At 40.9% G+C, this 21,383-nt stretch overlaps 1 protein-coding gene across 3 annotated transcripts in view; it reads right to left on the bottom strand.

Annotated features, from left to right (window-relative positions):
* Nucleotides 1-14,634: 14,634 nt before the first annotated feature.
* Nucleotides 14,635-21,383, bottom strand: part of HSF4 (heat shock transcription factor 4) — a 356,190-nt gene continuing 349,441 nt past the window's right edge. The window contains exon 12 of one of the 3 annotated variants that reach the window (XM_069216203.1): nucleotides 14,635-17,428. In XM_069216203.1, the coding sequence (XP_069072304.1) occupies nucleotides 17,232-17,428 (197 nt within the window). In that variant the 3' untranslated portion in view covers nucleotides 14,635-17,231. The remainder of the gene's footprint in view (nucleotides 17,429-21,383) is intronic. The other 2 variants (XM_069216204.1, XM_069216205.1) reach the window with 2 other exon arrangements.

Below are 21,383 nucleotides of genomic sequence, written 5' to 3'. Positions count from 1 at the left end.
TCGATTACGAGCCGGCATCCTCGTGGGAAGGGAGTTTTTCCCTGGGCTGGCGGGCGGTCTTTTGGCGACCGCCCGCCAGCCCAGGGAAAAACTTAGACCGCGGAGCGGTATTTCGGAGGGGGGAAGTCTGGCGGGCGGCCTCCGCCGCCCGCCAGACTTGGAATGACCCCCATAGTGTATATGATCTATATTACTTATATTTTCTAGTACATGATTTCAGGCCTAAATATAGGTGGGTGTCTTCAAAATGTATCTTATGAAGAATGATTAGTCAGATACTTTGAAGAAATTTGATAACCTTCACCCAAGGTTACTTTTGGTATCAATCCTATTTTAATGACTAAGTTCTATGTACATTAAATTAGTGTGATCTGTTTATTGATTTCTCATTTATCTACTATTTATGTTGGACTGTTCCCATGGGGGGCAGGGTCAAGACTGATTTGCATATGGCTGGATCCAAACTGGGATGGCATGGTGGGCAAAGAAATGAAAAATGTAGGCCCAGGTCTCTCACTGGGGTGAATGTTTGACATTGTTCAAATTTCCGCCCATCATCTGTTGTTTTTGAACTTTCTAAAAGAGGCATTTTCAAAATTGTAATCTAAAATCTAACTTTACTATTAAAGAGGGTTTTGAAGTTACAATAAATTTAAGTTCAACATGACATTTCTACCTACGTCTAATTAAAAGTTAGCACTTATTAGATGTAAAAAGGTAACCAAGTCTTTTCCAATGAAAGAGATAGGCCTTACACTAGTAAAAAGTGCATTTAGGAGATTTTAACTACCAGTACATGTAAAACTTAAATCCACAAGACCTACTTTCTGAATACAAAGCATCCTGCCCTATAGGCCTTCTGGGGCTACCTTAGGGGTGGTTTGTATGTATTACAAATGAAGGCTTAAGGCTGGCAAAGGGTTTATTATGCCTGGTCCAATTGTCGGTTTAAACTGCACTAGAGGCTGCAACGACATGCCTCAGACATATTTAGTGGATGGCACAATGAGTGCTGCAGGTCCACTAGTAGCATTTGATTTACAGGCCCCACAAGCATATAGAACCATATACTAGGGATGTATAAGTAAATTAAATGTGCCAATCAGGTGCAGGACAATTTTACCATGTTTTACAGAGAGAGAACAAGCACCTTAGGAATTGTTAGCAGTGCTAAAGTGCAGAGTGCTATTGCAAACAAAAACTAAATTCAGAAAACAGGAGGGGTGAAGCAAAAAAGATTTGGGGACAACCCTGCAGAGAGGGCTAAGTCCAGCACATATGAAAACAAGCATGCATGTACCAGCTTTTTGCTGGTTAATCAGTAGGAACAGCTTAACAAACAACTACAACTCCCAAGATGCAATGTAAGGATGGCATTCCATCAAAAACCATGAACCCATTAAATGTTGGCTCAGAACTGGCCCTTGAAAGTGAATGGACATGCACTTTCTTGTGCTACTTAAACTGATAGAAATAAGCAGTGGCAAAACCAATAGGTCTAGCTTAAACAGGCTAATACTTGCATACACAGGCATGCACAGTTAGGAACATACTATTTGTTCTGTTTCTTTCTGCAACCTGCTCTTTCTGTCCCTCTTATGCCTTGGCCCACTTTTGTTATTCCCTAAGCTTGCAGTGCAGCTGTCTCTGTTTCTCAAGCATGTAGTGCAGTTTCCATGCAGCACTGCAAGATTGAAGAATATAAGACAGGCACAGACTTAAGACGCAGCTTGTACAGAGACACAGCACAAATAGTTTGGGTGTATGCGTGTGTTTGCACATATTAGCACTTAAAGACCCAACCAATTGGCTTTGCCAATGATTTATTCCCCCCACCAGCATGCCTGTCTTCATAGTCCACAAGTCTCACTCTAAGACCAATTAGTAATTACATTTGACAAAGCCCTAGCAGTTCGTAGTCAAATTCAATGGTTCTGGGAACTGATAAAGACTGTTTACAAAGTCAGCAACCCACCAGAGGAAACAGAGACTTTCTTTACACATCACCCAAGATATGAACCAAGGTCGAAAAGTAGTTGGCTTTCACAAAGTGTGTGTGCATGTGTGTGTGTGGGTGTGATGTATAATAATTATTATGTACTCCTCTGTGTATGTGAGTTGTGTATATCTGTTGTGAAGCTTCCAATTTGGGGTGTGGGGATGGGGGCATCTGGTTATATCTCATTGGCCCCAAAGGGATATTGCATATCGCGCACCCGTCAGAGAAAAGGAAAACAGGCAAGGGCCTCTCAATCTTTTCTGTAATGAGTCAGGCTCTTCCAGAAGAGTATTATGAGTGAGACACCCCTGGTGGTAGAAAACGCTTATCAGCTAGGTTGTATGTGTTGATGTGAACCCACACATCAGTCTCTAGAAACATTAGACAAGAACGCCTGTTGGTGAGTAATCTCATCGGCCATTATATGGACTAAGAGGAACATTAAAAAAACTAAAATAGTTTACATCACTAATTCCTACTACTTGTAATTAATAAGACTTTAGCACTCATTATTTCAGGTTCATGGTTATTGTACTAGTACTCTCCCGTACTATTGTATCTCTCCCTGCGTACCTTTGACACCTGCCGGGCCTGCAGTCTGATGATAGTACTTTGACATCTCCTTCAAGCGACAAGCTTTCATGGGAGGTAGGAGTCAGGGACTAAGGACATGTGAATGAACAGGTGACGAATTGATGTAGCAACTAAAGAAACCAAGAACGGAGAATAAACTGCACTGCAGCCTTGCGCAGTGAACACTCGCCAGTCTTGTAGCAGGGGGAAGGGAGCAAGGAGGAGCTGCTGCCCACAGCACAGGAATGCTCCACTGGGTGCTTAGAAAGGGTTCACAGTAAAGCAGGGACTCTCTCTCTGATATGCAGAAAGGAGACGGTGTTGGTTTCTGGCTCAGACACTGAATACTGCAGACACCACAGAAGCTGCAGGGAAGAGATGGCGGGAGATGCAGCAGCATTGGGACTGGCAAGCATAGGAAGGATGAGGAACGACTGCTTGGGATGTGCAGTGGGGACTTCATCCAGGAATGCTGCTCAGGGAAGAGGTCCCACCAGGCACCGCAAGCATTCAGTGCAACAGAATTGTACTATCCAACACAGCAAAATATAAACCAGTACGAACTCGCTCCTGTCATTTACTGCTGCTCATGGGTACAACGTACCTCGTGGTCTCCAAAGGATGCTCTTTGCTTGTGCGGACAAATATATCTTATAGCATGACTGTGAGAGAGAAATATTCCTCTGGGCTGATCCAAGATGCAATAGATATGGACTCAAATCAATAGCTAAAGGTGGCTGACCCAATGTAACCAGTGTCTGAAAGGGGCTGATCTAAAACCACTCTTTAGACCTTGGTGGGGTGGTGAGCGCTGTACCACCGGCACCCGTTACACTTTTACTTGCTTTTTCTTCCTTTTCAATATCTATATAGCACTTTTCGGAAGTCTTCCCTCTTTTCTACTACACAGTTGCTATCCATCTAGGCTGGATGGAGCTGATTTGCATGGTTATATTGTACAACTTAATGAAACGTATTCAAACCAAAATGTCAGATGAAGAGAAAAGTGATCATACATCAATGTCAACTGTTACATACTGCAAGGAGTCAGTCATGGACCGTTGTAGTTTGTTCAGCTTCTAACCACAACTATTGCTAAGTCACACAACTGCATGACTGGGCTTCAGATTTCCTATGGGCTGTGTAATGCAGAACGTACAGTCCAATGCTGGTAAACACACTAATTTATGACTCGTCCTAAGCCAGTAAATTTACCATCACCAGATGGTAGTCTACACAGGCCGAGGGGCCCAGGTGACATTAACCTACTCTCAAGAGGATAGAATTTGCTATTTGGATATGAATTGGTGCCATAGAAGAGTGCAGACATTAGATGTGGGGCTCTTGGGTTGCATACAATGGTGGCAGTGCCCCCACTTAAGGTGTGGTGTATTTGACCATAGAAAATTCGTGAGATTGCAGATCATCACATATGTCAATAACCGTTGTGACTAACATAGAGGACTCCAATCACAATTAGGGGTCATGAGACACAAATCGTTTTAATAGCCACCAAGTTGTCACTAAGAATCACTCAAACCTTTGTTTTTCAATTACCTGTACTTCCTTCAAACCCATAAAAATCATGCTAACGTAATGTACTACAATGGCATTTGGCAATACCAGGCACAACTAAATCAGACACAACAATGCAGAAATAAATGAGAAAGTTTATTTAACCAGTGATCATTGAAAAACGTTACAAATTTACAGCATAGTGCAAAAAAGTTATCAGTGCATCAACTTCAAGTAGTAACATATTGTAAAAAGCCAAGAAATACCATCACACTTTTACAGAGAGAAGATGGCGATATAGTCTTCCATTGGGCTCTTATTTTATTTAGACACTGCATAAAGTTCTTTTGGTGAGCTATAAACGTTTCAAACAACAGACGCAAAACATTTGTGACTTGGAGTAGTTGGACAAATATTAGAAGTAGGTGGTCACATTGTCAGTAGAAAATTGTTTTAAAGATGTGCTGCTTCTCAGAATTATACTTCCTTTATCAAGTTACCTAGTTATACTCTAGTAAAATTCCTATTTGTTTTACTTTTCATCTTATTGATCTTTTTTTAATAATTTTTATAGGCATTATCTTATATAGTCAGTCAGGCAATGTATAAAAAGTACATATTGGTGATCAACAGACAAGTCAGTACTTAGGTGCAATGTTTTATAGTAACACTTTCAGTGAGTTTTGCATCTTATCTTCATAATGCCTTCATCTCATGGTCTTGCTGATTTACTATTAAAGTCACACATCCTAAAGGAGTACTTCACCCTAAATATGTCTGTAGTTAACTCAGCCGGTCAGTGGTACCCACTCTTCTTTTTCTCTAGCATTTATAATACTATGGGCTGACTCATACCTTGCTTGTGTCCCGTATGCAAATTAGGGCCACAAATAGTATCATTTTCAAGGTCAACATCTGGTGTGAAGATGTCCTTGTAAAGGCGTTTACCCCCATGTAAACAGTGAGTGTGATAGCAGCTGCAAATAGTGGTGAAGATCAACCAACACCCAAGCTTGTTGGCATTCACAAAATGTTATTAATTATTTTCCACCCCTGACAACAGTCTGAAATTGACTCCTGTTAACCACAAGGCATAACTCCATGTTAATGGCGGGTAAGAGGTGGCAGCATTCCAAAAACTGGTAAGGATGCAGGGGTCATTCTCTACAGCGACAATATTGCCCATTAGCAAAAAAATAAAATAAAGGTTGAACAGCGCAAATTCACTGTTTTTTTTTTTTTTTCACCCTCTGCTTCTGCAGACTTCCTATATTTGCCCACAGGTGAATATTTAGACACATGAGCACTTTGGGAAATCTCTATCTGCCACTGATTTTCAGAACTAACTCTGTAATTTGAGAATTCTGTAAAAGTCAGAAATTTATTGCAAACATAGCAGTACGTTTACAGGAGCAAACTTTGGACTTCATAAGGAGTTCACTTGCCTTTTGGTCTTCCAACAGCTGCTCTTATGAACCAGAACTGAGTTAATTGAGGAGAGGAGGTCACTTAAGACCCTTATCGGTGAGTAGTTGTGCTCTATAAATCCTGATTTGATTTGATGTGTCTTAAAACTTGCATACTTTGCAAAAGAGATAAAGCACTATAAGTGCTAAAAAAACACAATTCAATAAGATGAAAAGTTTTGAAAGTAATGTAAATATAGTATTATGCTGCAAATATAAATCTGGTTTATTTATTTTAGACATTATTTATTATTTTACATAACAAAATCTATAAACAGTTGTTGCCTTCACAAAGTTATACAGCTTGATAATGTGCACAAATAAGAAATAATAGAAATAACATACTTTTATATTCTTGGTAACACTCGTGCTTTAAATGACAAAGTACACATTCCAAACAGCCTTCATATTCTGCACACTGCTAAAGGTTTTAGTCCAAAAATAACACTTTTTATTTTAATTTTAAAAAGAGTCCCTCAAATGCTTTCATTTGTTCATAACTTTAGATTACAATAAAACTCCACTGAATATCTCCCGCAGTACACCAAAATAATCAACTCTTTTCTACAGTTAATTTCGAATTTCTAAACTTCACACAACAATTTTAGGTGTTTCTAAATATATTCATTTATGTTGAAATGCCAAAGGAACACAAGAAAAACTAATTAATTCGTTTTTAAGGAAAGAAACTGTGTGAGTGACCAATACACATAACAACAGATTAACATTTTTCTATAGGTCATCGTGTCTCTTTCCCCTTACTTAATCTTCTACTGGATAGAAAGGCACACTGCCCAAAATACTACATAAAAGAAGAGGCCTCGTGGCTCTCCTTTTGGGCTTTGCTTCTTTCATTGGTGCTGTCAGCATTGCTCCTTGTGGTGCTTTGTCTGGAAAACCAACAGGAATTGATATGTAAATGGACAACATAGACCACTATGTGTCACTGATCTATACTTTGTGCAGTGTTCTACCTCATTATTGAGTTGTTAATATCATCCAGTAAAAATATTGACTATAGGATATTGTCTTTTAGTATAGCATCAAGGTGAGAATAGGAAGGTATGTAAAATGTAATATTCTTAACACGTTTATGTACCTTGACAACATATATATCGTAAAAGGTACTTCAATTTAGAGTTAAGAAGAGTAAAACTTTACTTACCCATTAAGACCTATCTTGGCAAAATAGTGGCAGTTGATACTCTGAAGTCAATGTATGTATTTATGTATGTGGTATTTATATAGTGCAAACTTAGCTTAAACCTAGTGAAGTACTCTTACAATATCAAAAGCAAAGACACAGTCAATGCGTGATTGAAGGAGTAGCTGGCTCCTAACAGCAAAAGTGTATAATGAATGCATGTAATATTTCTGAACGACAATATTTCTGGGCAATATTTCTTCCCTCATTATTATGGAGTACAGCTATTTGTACTGGATAGAAGACTGACCAATTTACATATTTTTCAAATATGTAGCAGTGCTTTCATAATGTTAATGTAAATTATTGACTTGCGTACTATGTAACCATTTTATTGATTAATTTTGCTCATCATTTGAAATAATAAAATGTATTGATCACTTGCTTATTATCAGCAAAGCCTGTCCAAATAGTGAACAAAAAGTTCCTGCAGACATTCTCAGAAAAATTTAAACAAAGCTTTCCTGGGCAGAGAGTTGAGATGTTTGGAGTTTCAATAACTATCGTAAAGCCACTTTTGTTGCAACAGAATGGATTATTAGGCTAATTGTGAGAAGGCCACCCCGTCTGTTAGGCTGCAGAGCCTAGGAGCTCAATTCACAAAGCTATTTGTGTCTGAAAGTTAGACTTACACCTACAAATATCATTTGGACAAGACCAAAGTCACTTTTTGATGGCTTTGTACTAGTAAATGGGTTTACTGAGGTAGGCTTCTGTCTTAGTATATCTACTACTGAGAGAATGGAAAGGGCATTCCAGGGCAGGAAAAAACAGAAATTTACTCCTCTTAAGGCCAGGAGTAAATTCCTTTATAGAGCAGGAAGGAGGTTGGAACACACCAATTAATTGAGGTGCAGATGGACTTTCATCTGGCGTTATAATTTAAGTTTGATTATGCTCTTTAGTTTGACAAGACCACAGCAGTCTGCCTAAATATTTGGGCAGAACTGGTAGATGACAAACATTTAAACTTGATTCCAAACACTTTTGGTTAAAATTAGAAGTACTTTTGCACTTGATATAGTGCACAGGCTGCATAAACGCCCATTCACCACTGCTATGGTTACATTTTTTTATGCCTCAAACCAACAGAGACAGATGTACACACTAATTTCAAGATCCTGGCACTCTTAGAAAATCGGCCTGGAATCAAACTACATGTTAGATATTAACCTTTCAGTCCTGATGTGTTTAAAGAGACAAAAGGGTCCAGGAAATGTGATGAATTAGAACTTGGGAAGTGGACCCTATAGCAAGAGTATAGTGCCCAACTCAAGTTCATGGTGTAAATAGGCCCTTACTGAAGAATTCAAAAACAACAAAGAGCAGTGCAAACTACTAAAGACGTTTTTGTTAACTTGAACCTTCAGGAAGCACGCCTCTTAACTATTTCCTAGGCCTGTTTAGAAAAGGGCAAGTTATGGGTCTTTTTTCAAAGTGAGAGGTTTCTTAAATTTTGTTGTTCAAAAATGTAGTAATTTCTATCATCAGGCTAGCAATTTTTCAATAGTAATAGATTATATAGCATGCCTTACAAACTGAATTGTCTCTGCGTGAGTATAGAAAGTATGATGATTATTATTATAATTATTATTAATATTATTAGTAGTAGTAGTAGTAGATTCTATGTCTGCCTAAATGGCTTCATGGTGCTAAGAACATAAGGGGAAAGTTGAAAAGGCCATCCTAGGTACATAGAAGATGCCCTATCATAAAATAAATGTTTTCAGATAATGGCATTAGATAAGGTAATTCTCATTTCTTTCACTCCTGCGGCACATTGTTCCACAATTCAAGAGCTAAATAGCGAAAGGCGGGGCCTCAGAAACATTCTCCCTTAATAAGTGGGACACACAGCTTGGTACAAGAAGTGACTAGAATTATGGGATGATTTCCATCAATTTTGCTAATTCAGATTTTTCACATCAATAAAAGAATCTCTAATCACACAGAGGCATCTGAACTTCTACATTGCCTCCAAGACCAGCCAGTGCAGTTCCTTTCTGAGCTTCTGGCACATGTTCCTACTGCAGACGTCTGTGCATTACTTTAGCAGCAAGGTTTCAGCACACTGCAGTATTGCACAGGGATATGCAGAAAGCCCCAAACAGAAACTGCTGAGGTAATCAGCTTCAAATAAGAGACATGCCACGTGTGCCTCAGCAAGTTTGTCTACAGGTAGAAATTTAATTGTTTTTCATAATAGATCGTGTGTAGGAACTTGCTCCTGCAGCTGGCTTACCCTTGTGCATTCATAGTGCGGAACCAGTCCTATCATGTTGCTATTGCAGATGATATGGGGGGATTTCCCAGGCAAGGAAGCCGTAAGATGACATTTTAGTTGTGATGTAAGCACACAAGGGCAGTAGCTTGACTTTGCTGGCATTTATTTTAAATTAGGTATGTCTTATCCACTGATGGATGGTCATAAATAAACTTATCAGATTCATAATAAAGCCTGAAGCACACCTATTGAGTCTGATGTCTAGCTGGGTGTCATTGACGTAGAAATAATCAGGCTGATGTTAAAAATATATATATTAGAAGACCGTGTAACAGGGAGGATCCCTGTGGCACCCAATGTCACTTCCAACGCGTCTGATCGGTTGTGAGGGGGAGAATGATAGTGGCTGAAAATGGGCAGACAGAAATTTAAATTAAACCAGTACAGAAACATGGAACTAAATTTCACTCATTCGCTGGTGGAGAAGTATGTTGTCCACCATATCAAAAGTGACAGAAAGGTCCGCAAGGATCAATCACTCTGCACCCCCATTGAGAATACTTATGATTTCATGTAATGCAACCAACAAGATGATGTAAGTTTCATGCTAGGGTGAAAACTCAGCTGCCAATGATTGGGAATATGAAGGCCTTCAAGGTAACTTAACAGCTGTGTGGCCAACAGCACTGCTAACAGTTTCAGTATCCTGACTGGCCAAGAGTTGCAGATGTCATTTTGGTCAAGGCTGGGTTGTTTGTAAAGAGGCAGACTACTCCAAACCTCCAAGGTTCAAGGACAACCCCAGTCAGCAGATCGGTTTTAAATAGCTGGGTGACTCAGCTCAACATACAGAGCAATGCCTGCATAGTTGCAAAAGGAAGAGGTCTTTGAGAGATCTATCTCTACAGCTCAGACGGGAAGCTCCTACACCCCCATCATTTCCGAGCAGGTCCTTGAAGGATAGCATATTGCTGGTGCTTACATTCATCCTCTTCACCTTTAACATAAATACAGTGGCCAGTTCATAAAAAAAAGGTGGCAAAAAGGCAGTGTGTGAAACAAACAAGTTGGCCTCAATATATATCTTTTTAATGAAGAAGAAAGAATGACAGGAACTGTCAGCCTCAACTGATAGATGGATTTTGCCGCCTCAGGGTTTTCCTGTAGCTGTTTATTTGGTCTTTATGAACTCTTTTCCCAGGTTAGGAGTAGGTCTTTCTTTAGAATTATTTGGCATGCCTAGTATTTAATTGGATCCCTCTTAAGAGTACTGTGAACCAAGGGCTTTCAGGTTTGGAAATTTTGGAGGACGTTTTTTAAATAATTTTTTTGATTTGAGTCTTTCATTCAAGATTTCGCCTGATTTTATCCTACTGCTGTGGCAAGCTCACACTCACTTGAACCCTTCATCTCGGACACTCTGGTAACACCTCATTCATGAATGAGAGCACAAATATAGCTTTCCTCCACCTGTGGTAAAAGAACTCCCGCTAAACTGGTTGAGACTGTGAACTGTGCAGCACTGAATGGGTTTGGTAAAAACTCTATCTAAGAACTCATGAACTCTGTTGTCACTAAGTACTACCACTCTTCAAACAAAATAGAACACTTGTTAGTACAGTTGTAGCAGAGTATCACCAGTGTCTTTGCTGGAGTTCATGGAGGCAGTATCTAACCACCAACGTATGGGCCCTTTCAGGAGACAAATTACATGAATGACAAATTGTCCTAGTCAGGTACAGATTTGATATAGAGACACAAATCTCTAGTTTGTTATTATTAACTAATTCAATAGCAGCAATGGTATACACCTCTGAAACAGTCTTCATTGCCTCATGTAGAAAGTTAATTTTATGGCTTTTCCAGAAAAAAACTGCAATGTTCTCCTTAAATTTCCTTATGGTGCATTCGGCTGATAAGGCTCATTGCTTACTGTCTATATTTGAAGAGAAGACCCAAAGCGCACGGGGTAAGTTAAATTGACAGAAATGGCAGAAGGTGACGGAAACCATCAGAATGATAACTTCAGTATACATATGAAATAAACCCTGAGAATGCATTGGCTAACTGACAGAATCTATAGCTTGGGCATGCAAAAGGAGGACGTAAACACTAACCTGCTTTTCGTATGGGTATGAAATACAAGTAGAGGAAAATTTTGGTAAACCTAAATTGTTGTGCAGTTCAGCACATCTATGAAAAAAAAGAAGCCTGTTGTCCTAAAAACTCTGGTGCAATGTGCTGCATCTGTGTTGCCAGTCAAATTAAACCAACAGTACATTGGTAACTGTGATCATGACTTTGAGGAAAGAATGCCTGAGGCCAGGTGTTGAGCAGCAGTCACTAGCCTGAGGCCACTTTTCAAGACAGGATACTTACACTTCAAATTCATCTATTGCAACAACTTCAAGGTTTTTGACTAAATCTGGGTGTGATTTTAATTATGCTCACACAATTTGGTGTATGTGAAATTTCCGGAATTTTCAAATTACACTATGGGCCTGATTACGAGTGGGTCGGTTAATTCCAACCCATGTGTAAATCCCTGTTCATGCATGGGTCGGAATTATGAGTTTTGTTTTATTTAACACATTTGATAATTATCGGATGTGTTAAATACCTCAAGGCTCATTAAATTTTGCCAGGGCAAGCTTTCTGAAATGTAACAGGTGAAAAGAATGCAGAAATTACCATGTCATGTCGATTTTAGTTCAATAAACACCAAAATATTTATGTTATTCACCACAAACTTGTAATAGGTGCTATCTATCACATCTGATAAATAACATACCCTAGGGAATTGTTATGTATAATGTGTGATAAACAGCCCCTACTCTAGTCATCAGGGCACTTGTAAAGTATTTTATTCCCACAAGGGAATAGTGCAAGCAGAAAATGTCTTTCAGGAACAGTAAAACTACAGCCAAGAAACATTCTTTTTGCTAGAACACATGTCCTGATGATATCTTGCATAGCTTTTGCTAGCTAGATACATCCCATAAAATTGTTTCAATTTCACACAATTTATTTAAATTTTCCATGATCTTATCTTGATTCAGCAAGGTTTTGGAATTACATTCTATGTATTTCAACTGATGGTTTTAGAGTTGTTGATGATTTTATAAAGTTACCAGATGTCTTTGGCCTTATACGCGCTTGATATATATACAATACAAATATGACATTCCATTTTAGTTGTGAGAAGCTGAACTGAAAAGCAAACACATAACAGAACTATATGAAGTATTCACTTCTGGCATGGGACACCTTTAACTGTTTCATAGTCCTTGACAAAACTTTAATGATACTTGTGAAATTCAGGAATCTCATAATTTAGAAAAATCGCAAAATATCTTGAAATTTAACATTTTGCAATTTTACATAATATTTCATAGGAGAAGACTGGTTTGAATGGAAAATAATTTGAGGAGAGACATTTTTAGGTGGAACCAATCTCTTCTTGGCATAGAGCATGACCTTGTTACATAAGATACACTTTTGCATGAAATTTTCATGCAAGAAACTGGTAAACACATATTCTCAATTTTATATGATTTTCATAAATTTTTGCAATAAACAATTACGCAAATGTGCGAACCCCCAATGTTTAGTGCAACACACAACAAGTAATAAAATATTATTTTCTGTTGTGTTTAAAAATGCAATGTGCCTTGTAGGGAGAAGACTAACTTGTTTTGAAGGCTGTGACACAATCATTAGCCCAGTTCAAGACCAATTTGAGTATTTTTCAGAGTTCATAACCTGAACGTGGCAGAGAACATTAAGGGCCTGATTACAAGGTTGACGGTCTTGAGATCGCCAGCCTCGCAGTGGTGTTCCTGACCGCCGCCAGTTTGGCGGTCCGACCACCCAATTAAGAGTTTGGTGGTCAGACTGCCAAACGACTGCTATCTTCACCGGGAACAATGTTCCCGACGGGCAGGCGGCAGTCCAGGTCGGAATCAGCCACAGCGGCACTGAACTCAGCGTCGCCCTGCTGATTACAACATGGTTCTCTGCCAGCCTTTTCATGGCATTTTCACCACCATGAAAAGGCTGGCAGAGAACAGGTGCAGGGGGCTACAAGGGGGCCCCTGCACTACCCATGATCTTGGCTTAGGCAGTGCAGGGGTCCCCCCTGCCCAGCACCCTTGCAATGCTCAGGGAAGGATAAAGAAGCAGAGAGAAGAAGCAGAAAGAGGAGCAAGAAAGAGAGACAGTGGACAGGGTGAAAATAAAGAAAGTGAAAGAGAAAGCTAGATCTTTTCCAGAGTTTGGAGAATATCTTCACAGCAGGTTTCAATGGTTTTCTGAAACTAAAGGTGTGATTGGTTAAAATTCCAGGTTACGAAAATGTCTCCATAGAGAGGATCTTCCATGCAACAATAACAAAGGGGTGTCTACTGCTGGCTCCCTTATATAAAATGAGACACTAAGGCCCTCATTACGACCCTGGCGGTTTGTAACCGCCAGGGCCGCGGGACGCGGTGGCACCGCCGACAGGCCGGCGGTACCCCGCAGGGCATTCTCACCGCGGCGGCTTAGCCGCGGTCAGAGAAGGGAAACCGGCGGTCTCCCGCCGGTTTCCCACTGCCCCCAAGGAATCCTCCAAGCCGGCGCAGCTTGCTGCGCCGACTTGGGGATTCCGACTCCCCCTCCCGCCATCCAGTTCCTGGCGGTTCTCCCGCCGGGAACCGGATGGCGGGAGGGGGAGTCGCGGGGCCCCTGGGGGCCCCTGCAGTGCCCATGCCAATGGCATGGGCACTGCAGGGGCCCCCGTAAGAGGGCCCCGCTTGTATTTCACTGTCTGCATAGCAGACAGTGAAATACGCGACGGGTGCAGTAGCACCCGTCGCACCTTCCCACTCCGCCGGCTCGATTACGAGCCGGCTTCATGGTGGGAAGGTCGTTTTCCCCTGGGCTGGCGGGCGGCCTTTCGGCGGCCGCCCGCCAGCCCAGGGGAAAACTTGGAATGCCGGCCGCGGTCTTCAGACCGCGGTGCGGTATTCCTGCGGCGCAACTTTGGCGGGCGGCCTCCGCCGCCCGTCAAAGTTGTAATGAGGGCCTAATTTTCTAAAAATAAAATACTGGCAATAGTTGTTTCTTCCTCCTAACAAAGGTGTGACTACTCCTGAATTTCCAGGAATAAGACTCTCTCTCAGAAGAGTTTTTCTGACTGTTATTTCTCCAATTCTTTGGGAGACATGAACCAGGTGCCCTCTTCCATCACATGAACTATAAAAGACAGCATAAGACGGTAGATAAGTGATCTAAAACATTTCAGAAAACTTAACTCAGTCTCCTCTGTAATGGTCAACTTCCTCCAGGTTTGGGACGATTCTGCTCGGTTTTCGTGGTAACGAGGCTACCCTTTTGTTGTATTCGTCTGGTAGAGTATAGGGTTATAGAATTGATAACTTGGGAAGACGTTTGGTATCATATGTGAGGGTAAGAAGAGTACAATGTTATATTTTCAAATACTTACCAACTTTTACGACAAAGTTAAGCTACCCATTGATTGGTTGCAAGGCGCTGGGTGTAGAGTAACAGTAGATAATGTTCTGACTCATTTAAATGGTCTAGCGCATTTTTTATCTACATTGCACAAGAAAGAGATTTATTCTGCTCATATGATGTGGTCGTCATGGAAATCTTCTGTAAGTAAATCTGTATTTATTTTTAATTTACCCATATAAAGATCAAGACTGTTATTTAAAACAACATCATAACCTGGGCATCAAGTACAATGGTAATTTGAACATTGTATCCCTTTCGGGACTAAAGATGAAACTAGCTGATGACAATCATTTTACATTCACCTATCTCTTCTAAGAAGGGCCACATGTTAATTGCCGATTAAGCTGCATTGCCATTGCCACTAGAACCATCTCAAAGTAGTGCATGATTCTAAGAAAGACTCCAGTGCCATTCAAGAAATTAAAGCTAACGTATAATTACAGTGATTAAAACACCTCAGTGACATAACACATCTATCTTTAATCTCAGAATTATTAACTCGAGCTGGAGATTTACTTTTAATGTTATGGCCTTTTGAAACTTGCAAATGTTGCATACTGCTTCTCATTTTTCTCCTCAGTTCTACTGGTCGCCTTTTTCTCAGTTTGATCCTTTTCCCTCTCTCAGCCTCAGTCTCAAAGCCATAAGAACAGCGACATGGTTTGCACTCGAAGCCAGAGTTCACAATTGTGCAGCCATTTTTCACACCTATGATTTTCCATTATACGATCTTCCAATACAGCTAAACTAACCTCAAACTGACCAGCAGAACTTGGAATCAGGACTAAGCTTGCTGTGGGCACAATAGGTATTTACCCAGGCATTTTTATCTCCCAGGGTTACTAAGCAGTCGGAATGGTGATCCGTGTGAGCAGATACACAAAACCCACATAGACAAAACTGAAAGTATGCTTACACTCTATATCATCCGATGAAAGGTGGGTGCAAAGCATTGATTTACTGCTTAATGGCATTATATTCAGGGCCACTGGAATTAGGTGGTTCTGCGTTCACGGCATTTTCCAAATGATTATGGATTTATAAAATTTGCCACATAATCCAACATCTGTTGCACGATTTGCAGATTTTACCCAAAAAAATGTTTCTATCGCAAATGGACCAAAAATGACTAAAAATGGAATGTGTTGCTGTGCAGTGAAAGCCTTTCGCAAACTCGACTGCTCAACTTATAACTTCCTATTGCTGTATTTGAGTGTTAAACTGTTGACAATGGGGTGGAACTTTTGCCCAGACAGTGTTAACATGTAAAAAAGGCATAAATAATGCAGTAATACTGTCAAAAACGGCACCATATTACAACGCATAATTTGCCTTTCCCGCCCATAATTTAGCAAACTCTGAAGAATAATTTGGCTCTCCCCCCATTGCATAATTCCAGTGGCTCTGATTATATTTCAATTTTTGACCTAGAACAAGTCTGTCAGCTAGCAATAAATTTAAGTGAATGTGAATGTTATTTTCATGTAAACAATAGTGATAGTTTGAAACTCTACTGTGCACTACTTGCATACAGTAAGTGCTTTTATGGGGAATATTAGAAATGCAGACACAGAGAACCAGAACTAAAGAACATCTGCAACCCCAGATAATATATAGGGCCAGATGTAGCAAAGGGTTTTTCCCATTCTGTGTCAATGGGAAAATGTGTTCGTACATATGGCCCATAATGAGCACAAATGGTAGGATCTGTTTGCAAGGAATACACAAAAGTTGACGTTATACCCATACATCTTGTTAATCCAATGTAATATTGTCTCACGACACTGCAAAATTATGCAGGAGTAAATTCCACTCAAGGGGTAGGGAGTGGATGTTTCAAGGCGTGTTCAGCCTCGAAATATTGTGAACCTTCACACAAACACGTCAGACTATGGACACTCTCAAACTCCAGCCTGATCCTTTCCCATCCTGGAAAGGTCAGAGATTTGCTACTGCCAAGAGCAGGAGTAAATCTCTTTCCAGAGTGGGAAGGCGAATGGATCACATGAAACCTTATATGGCTGTAGGGGAAAGGGTTTCTCCAGAAGGAAAAGTAATTAACCCAATGAGGAAACTAAGACTGCAATTGTTCAAATGCATTGAGATTTCTGCTGTTGTAACTGCACAATATGTATAATCTTACAGGCGTTAATGGCAATGCACAGGTATAGAATGGAATTCACAAATGTTTTTCTGAAGCATGTCACCTGTGACTGGCACAACTTTCCAATATTATATCTCTAAAGATAAGTAATACCAAAATGTTTTAATTCTTTACCCTGTGGAGGAGTAAATCTGCAGGTGTAAATTTACAGATTTACGAATCAGGTGGAGAATGTTGAGGTTTAGCGTTGGCTTCCGAAATGCGTGATGTCATTCCCTTTCACAGGATTCTGGTCAGGAAGCAGCCATATCATATCAAAGGTAGAAATCTACGCATGCGTGAATGACTTGTACTGCCCGGGGAGGCATGGTAGGCAACATTCGGCCTTGCCCCATCAACTTCAGTAGTTCACATAAATTTTTCCAAATAATGTGTTTCATTTAATGTTCTCCTGAAAGAAGCTATATTGTTTTTGACATAGGCGAGTATCTGAAATAATTTGCTGAGCCGCAGGGTAAACAATGAACACTAACTCTTATTGGTCTGTGGACTACTTTTGCTTTCTTACATTCAAAATGAAAATGTTCTATACAAAAGGCACTACAATTTTATAATGCTAAATATATGGATCACTCGTTGCTTTCAGCTGCAGAACTTAAATTCAGTGGGATATGTGCTTGTAGGACGCCTGAGGAAAGGTAGGGTGCAAAGTTCTCTGCTGGGACATACACAGCAGGGCATTCTTCAAGGTTCACCTCATCATTTCCGAAGGTGGTGTGCTCTTCAGTGAATAACTGCTGGGTGCCATCAAGTGCAAGCTCCTTACCTGTAAATGTAAACAACGAATGCATGAATAAAGTTGAATGCCATATTAATGTTTATCCTTACTTGTCGAGAACAGCCGAATCAAAGTTAGGGGCAATGGTTTTTGCTTTTTTCAGCCAAGTGCCTTCTTTTGGTTTCCTATCCACCCCATTATTGCCTCTGGCTATTGGGCAACATTTGCTTTTTGGCCGCCTAGTCCGACAAAAAGAATGATTTTTTATCAGACTTGAAAGAGGCTATGACACAGGATATCTCCCAAATATGTCCCACTGCAGGCACAGAAAGAAAAAGTTAACTTTCTGCAACTCTGGTTCCCTATAATGTATATCTCAATTACATTCCATATGAGTGTATTGCCTGCCCTCCTACAGGTATAAGATGCCCTGGAGAGACAAATATAACTCAAATACTTGGCAAGGTCTTGGGGGCACATTACTAACAAAGAGCCACTTGCCAGGCAGTGAGACAAATTCTATCACTCATACCTGAAATCAAACAGTAGTGAAAACAGTGCAGTGTACTCAGCTAGAGAACTATAGGGTTTTTTCATATTAAATGTTTTGCATTTCATCAAAATGAACATGTAAACGCACAATTGCTATACATGTAAATGCACAATTGCTATTACTGTATTATTCATGTTCAGCTTGCCCATAGCTAACGTAGACCTGCATTTTCAAATGGCTAACGTTTGGGAGTCATATTGTTTCATGTTGTGTGTATTTTATTTCTAGACGTTGAACTCACAATTAGTGACCTCAATGTGTCTTTGATTTCTTTCTCATGAGAAATGTGTTCCTTTACATTATAATTTTAGAATGTCCTAATCAGTTGCTACAGTACACCTGCATAGTACAGACTGATGCAATGTAGCTCATTTGTTACTGATAACTCTATGTTTGAAGGATGCTTAGAGAACCTGCATTATGTAGTATCCAGAGAAACCAATTAGCCCTAGATTGTACCTGTATGCTTTAACTTGAATGGAGCATTTTATGGGAACTATGGGGGTCATTCTGACCCTGGCGGTAATTACCGCCATGGCGGAGGTCGGCGGTAGCACCGCCAACAGGCTGGCGGTGCACCGCTGGGCATTCTGACCGCGGCGGTTCAGCCGCGGCCAGAAACGGAAAGTTGCCGGTGTCCCGCCAACTTTCCGCTGCCCTTGAGAATCCTCCATGGCGGCGGAGCGCGCTCCGCCGCCATGGGGATTCTGACACCCCCTACCGCCATCCAGTTCCTGGCGGTTCTCCCGCCGGGAACAGGATGGCGGTAGGGGGTGCCGCGGGGCCCCTGGGGGCCCCTGCAGTGCCCATGCCAATGGCATGGGCACTGCAGGGGCCCCCGTAAGAGGGCCCCAAAAAGAATTTCAGTGTCTGCCTAGCAGACACTGAAATTCGCAACGGGTGCAACTGCACCCGTCGCACCTTCCCACACCGCCGGCTCAATTCTGAGCCGGCGTCCTCGTGGGAAGGGTGTTTCCCGCTGGGCTGGCGGGCGGACTTTCGGCGGTCGCCCGCCAGCCCAGTGGGAAAGCCAGAATGACCGCCGCGGTCTTTTGACCGCGGAGCGGTCTTTCGGCGGGAACCGCGTGGCGGGCGGGGACCGCCGTCCGCCGCGGTCAGAATCACCCCCCATGTGTAGGTGTAGCAAATGCTAGAATTGTGTGATTTAAGCTAGTGCAATGTACACAAAGTTCAGACATTTTTCTTGACAGTTTAGAGCAGAGTAAGAGACTCTCTTCTTTATATGACTTTGATTGATTTGAACCTCATAATTATTACATGTATTCATTATTGATTTACACTAATATGATGATTTTGAATTTGCAAACCTTTTAACCTTTAATAAACCTTTAGGGTTTGAAAACGTAACCACTCTCTGTCTCCCTAGTGGAGCCTAATGTGCTTCGTGTTATTTAAATCTATTAATTTGATGACTTGCCTCAGCTGTGGATTTCAGTTCATTAGATAGTGCTTTATGGGTCCCAAATTTGCACAAAGAAAAGCACTACAAATTGTAGAAATGCAGATTGTCTCAGGATATGTCATTTAGGATTCAAATGTTTCAGATCCTTCACTGTTAAGCAGGAAGAGCTCTCATTGTTACACATGTTCCTCATGTATCTGTAAGGAAAGGCTAATATCATAATCCCTTTATGATGCAGAAAGAAGAGATATCCATCCAAAGTACCCACCTACCTGGAGACTCATATCTCTGTACAAATTATGAGCCACTAATTAAATAAAGAAAGGAAAAACTGTGAACGTTTCAGCGGAAGAAAATATGATCAATCTAGTTTGTAAAAAAAAAATGCTCCTTAGAAAGTATAGAAATGTAAAGGCTCAAATCTGGGAAAGGCACAATGTAGAAATGTCTTGTACTCTTATCTGGATCCACAAATCTTGTGGAACAGCAATTGCCCTATACACATGACAACACAGCATACAAGAAGCTTCAAGATCTTCTACACATCACATGTCCAATTCCATTTTCAGCAGAGTCTGGCAGTTACTCTGTCCTCTGACATAAGTAGAAAATTTCATGTGAAGGAAGGAGAATTTTGTGATGTGAATCCCTGAAGGAAAAATAATTTTGTGATGTGGATTCTTGAGAAGCTATCTCTTACAAATAAAGAAGTAGAGTAAATAAAATACAGAACGGACATGCAATGTACAGGCCATAATTTCAAAGGAATAAAGCTTTGCCCTGTTCTAAGCTGTTTTGTGAGAACAAAAATGGGTCAAAAAGGAAAGAAGTTGCCTGTCACGTCAAGGTTGTCTTGGCATGGGCCAGAATCAAAACCTCTTTTTAAGTGCACTGATCACCTAGAGGTGCTATTCAGCAAATTGTTTGACCATCCTTTAGAATGCGATTGGTACTTTTTTATAGTGACCGTATTGAGGTTTATTATTTAAAATCCCTGTATATAATAGTCTTTAGTACAAATACTTGTAGAAAGTCAGCACGTGCTACTGAACTGACCCCATCAGTCTAAACTCTGCATTCTTAAATTGTTCTTGGTCAATCTGGAAAGGAAGAAACACATGGTCTGAAGCTCCCTCTCTGGTTCAGGTGGGTCACCAGGACTGCCCAGGGTTATGGCCCCTTACCGCCCTTTCGTTTCTATTCTACTAAGGGACTGGCTGTCACTTTCAAATCCTAAACGTTTTCCCTTTCTTATTGATTGATGCCCAGGTGTGCAAGAATGGCATTCATCTCTCGACCTTTAAAGAGAGACTCCACTCTTCTCACTGCCAACTGATCCACCATCACTAAGTTAGGACAGTGAGTCCACCTCTATTTAGTTGAGTACCAGCCACCCTCCCAATCTCTGGCTCGAGGCAACCCAGCATACTTCAGTGTTGATTCCTCCAGCTTAGGGTGTGGTGTTGTCCTCTGGGAATCCCCACCTCCTCACACTCCAAAGCCATGCAGTTGCAAGTACTTGCTCTCCTTGCAGTCAGATGCAAACAGACTTGGACAGCTTTCGCTGCAGTGGACAGTACTGAAACTGCTCATTTTCCAAGCTTCTCAAACTCCAACTTTCCCTCAGTTTCACCTCAAGGTTTGCTGCTTTCAAGTATGTACATATGGGAACTCAATTCCATGGACAATAATGGTATTTTTCTACAGTATAGTGTGCAAATATAATAAAAGGAAGAATTTGAATAACTTAAGACAAACAATTAGGGAGGGGAAAGAGGTAATTGCATGCAAATGACAACAATGCAACCTTCCCTCACTTCAACGCTGTTTGGCCTGCCACAAAATGTTTTTCCCAGGGGCCTAAACAATCTGTGTCCACTGGAGATGCTCCATGTTTTGCTGATGTTCTTCAGCAAAGCATCATGCTCTCCCTGCAATGTACATGTCTAGGTGTACCACCACACATTAACTAAGGATGGCTGCTCCCACTTTAAGCCAGGTTATGCAGAGACTGGCCATTGATGGAA

This window comes from Pleurodeles waltl, chromosome 12, assembly GCF_031143425.1.
Source record: "Pleurodeles waltl isolate 20211129_DDA chromosome 12, aPleWal1.hap1.20221129, whole genome shotgun sequence".
NCBI lineage: Eukaryota > Metazoa > Chordata > Amphibia > Caudata > Salamandridae > Pleurodeles > Pleurodeles waltl.
This window is presented reverse-complemented; position numbering and strand designations above follow the sequence as displayed.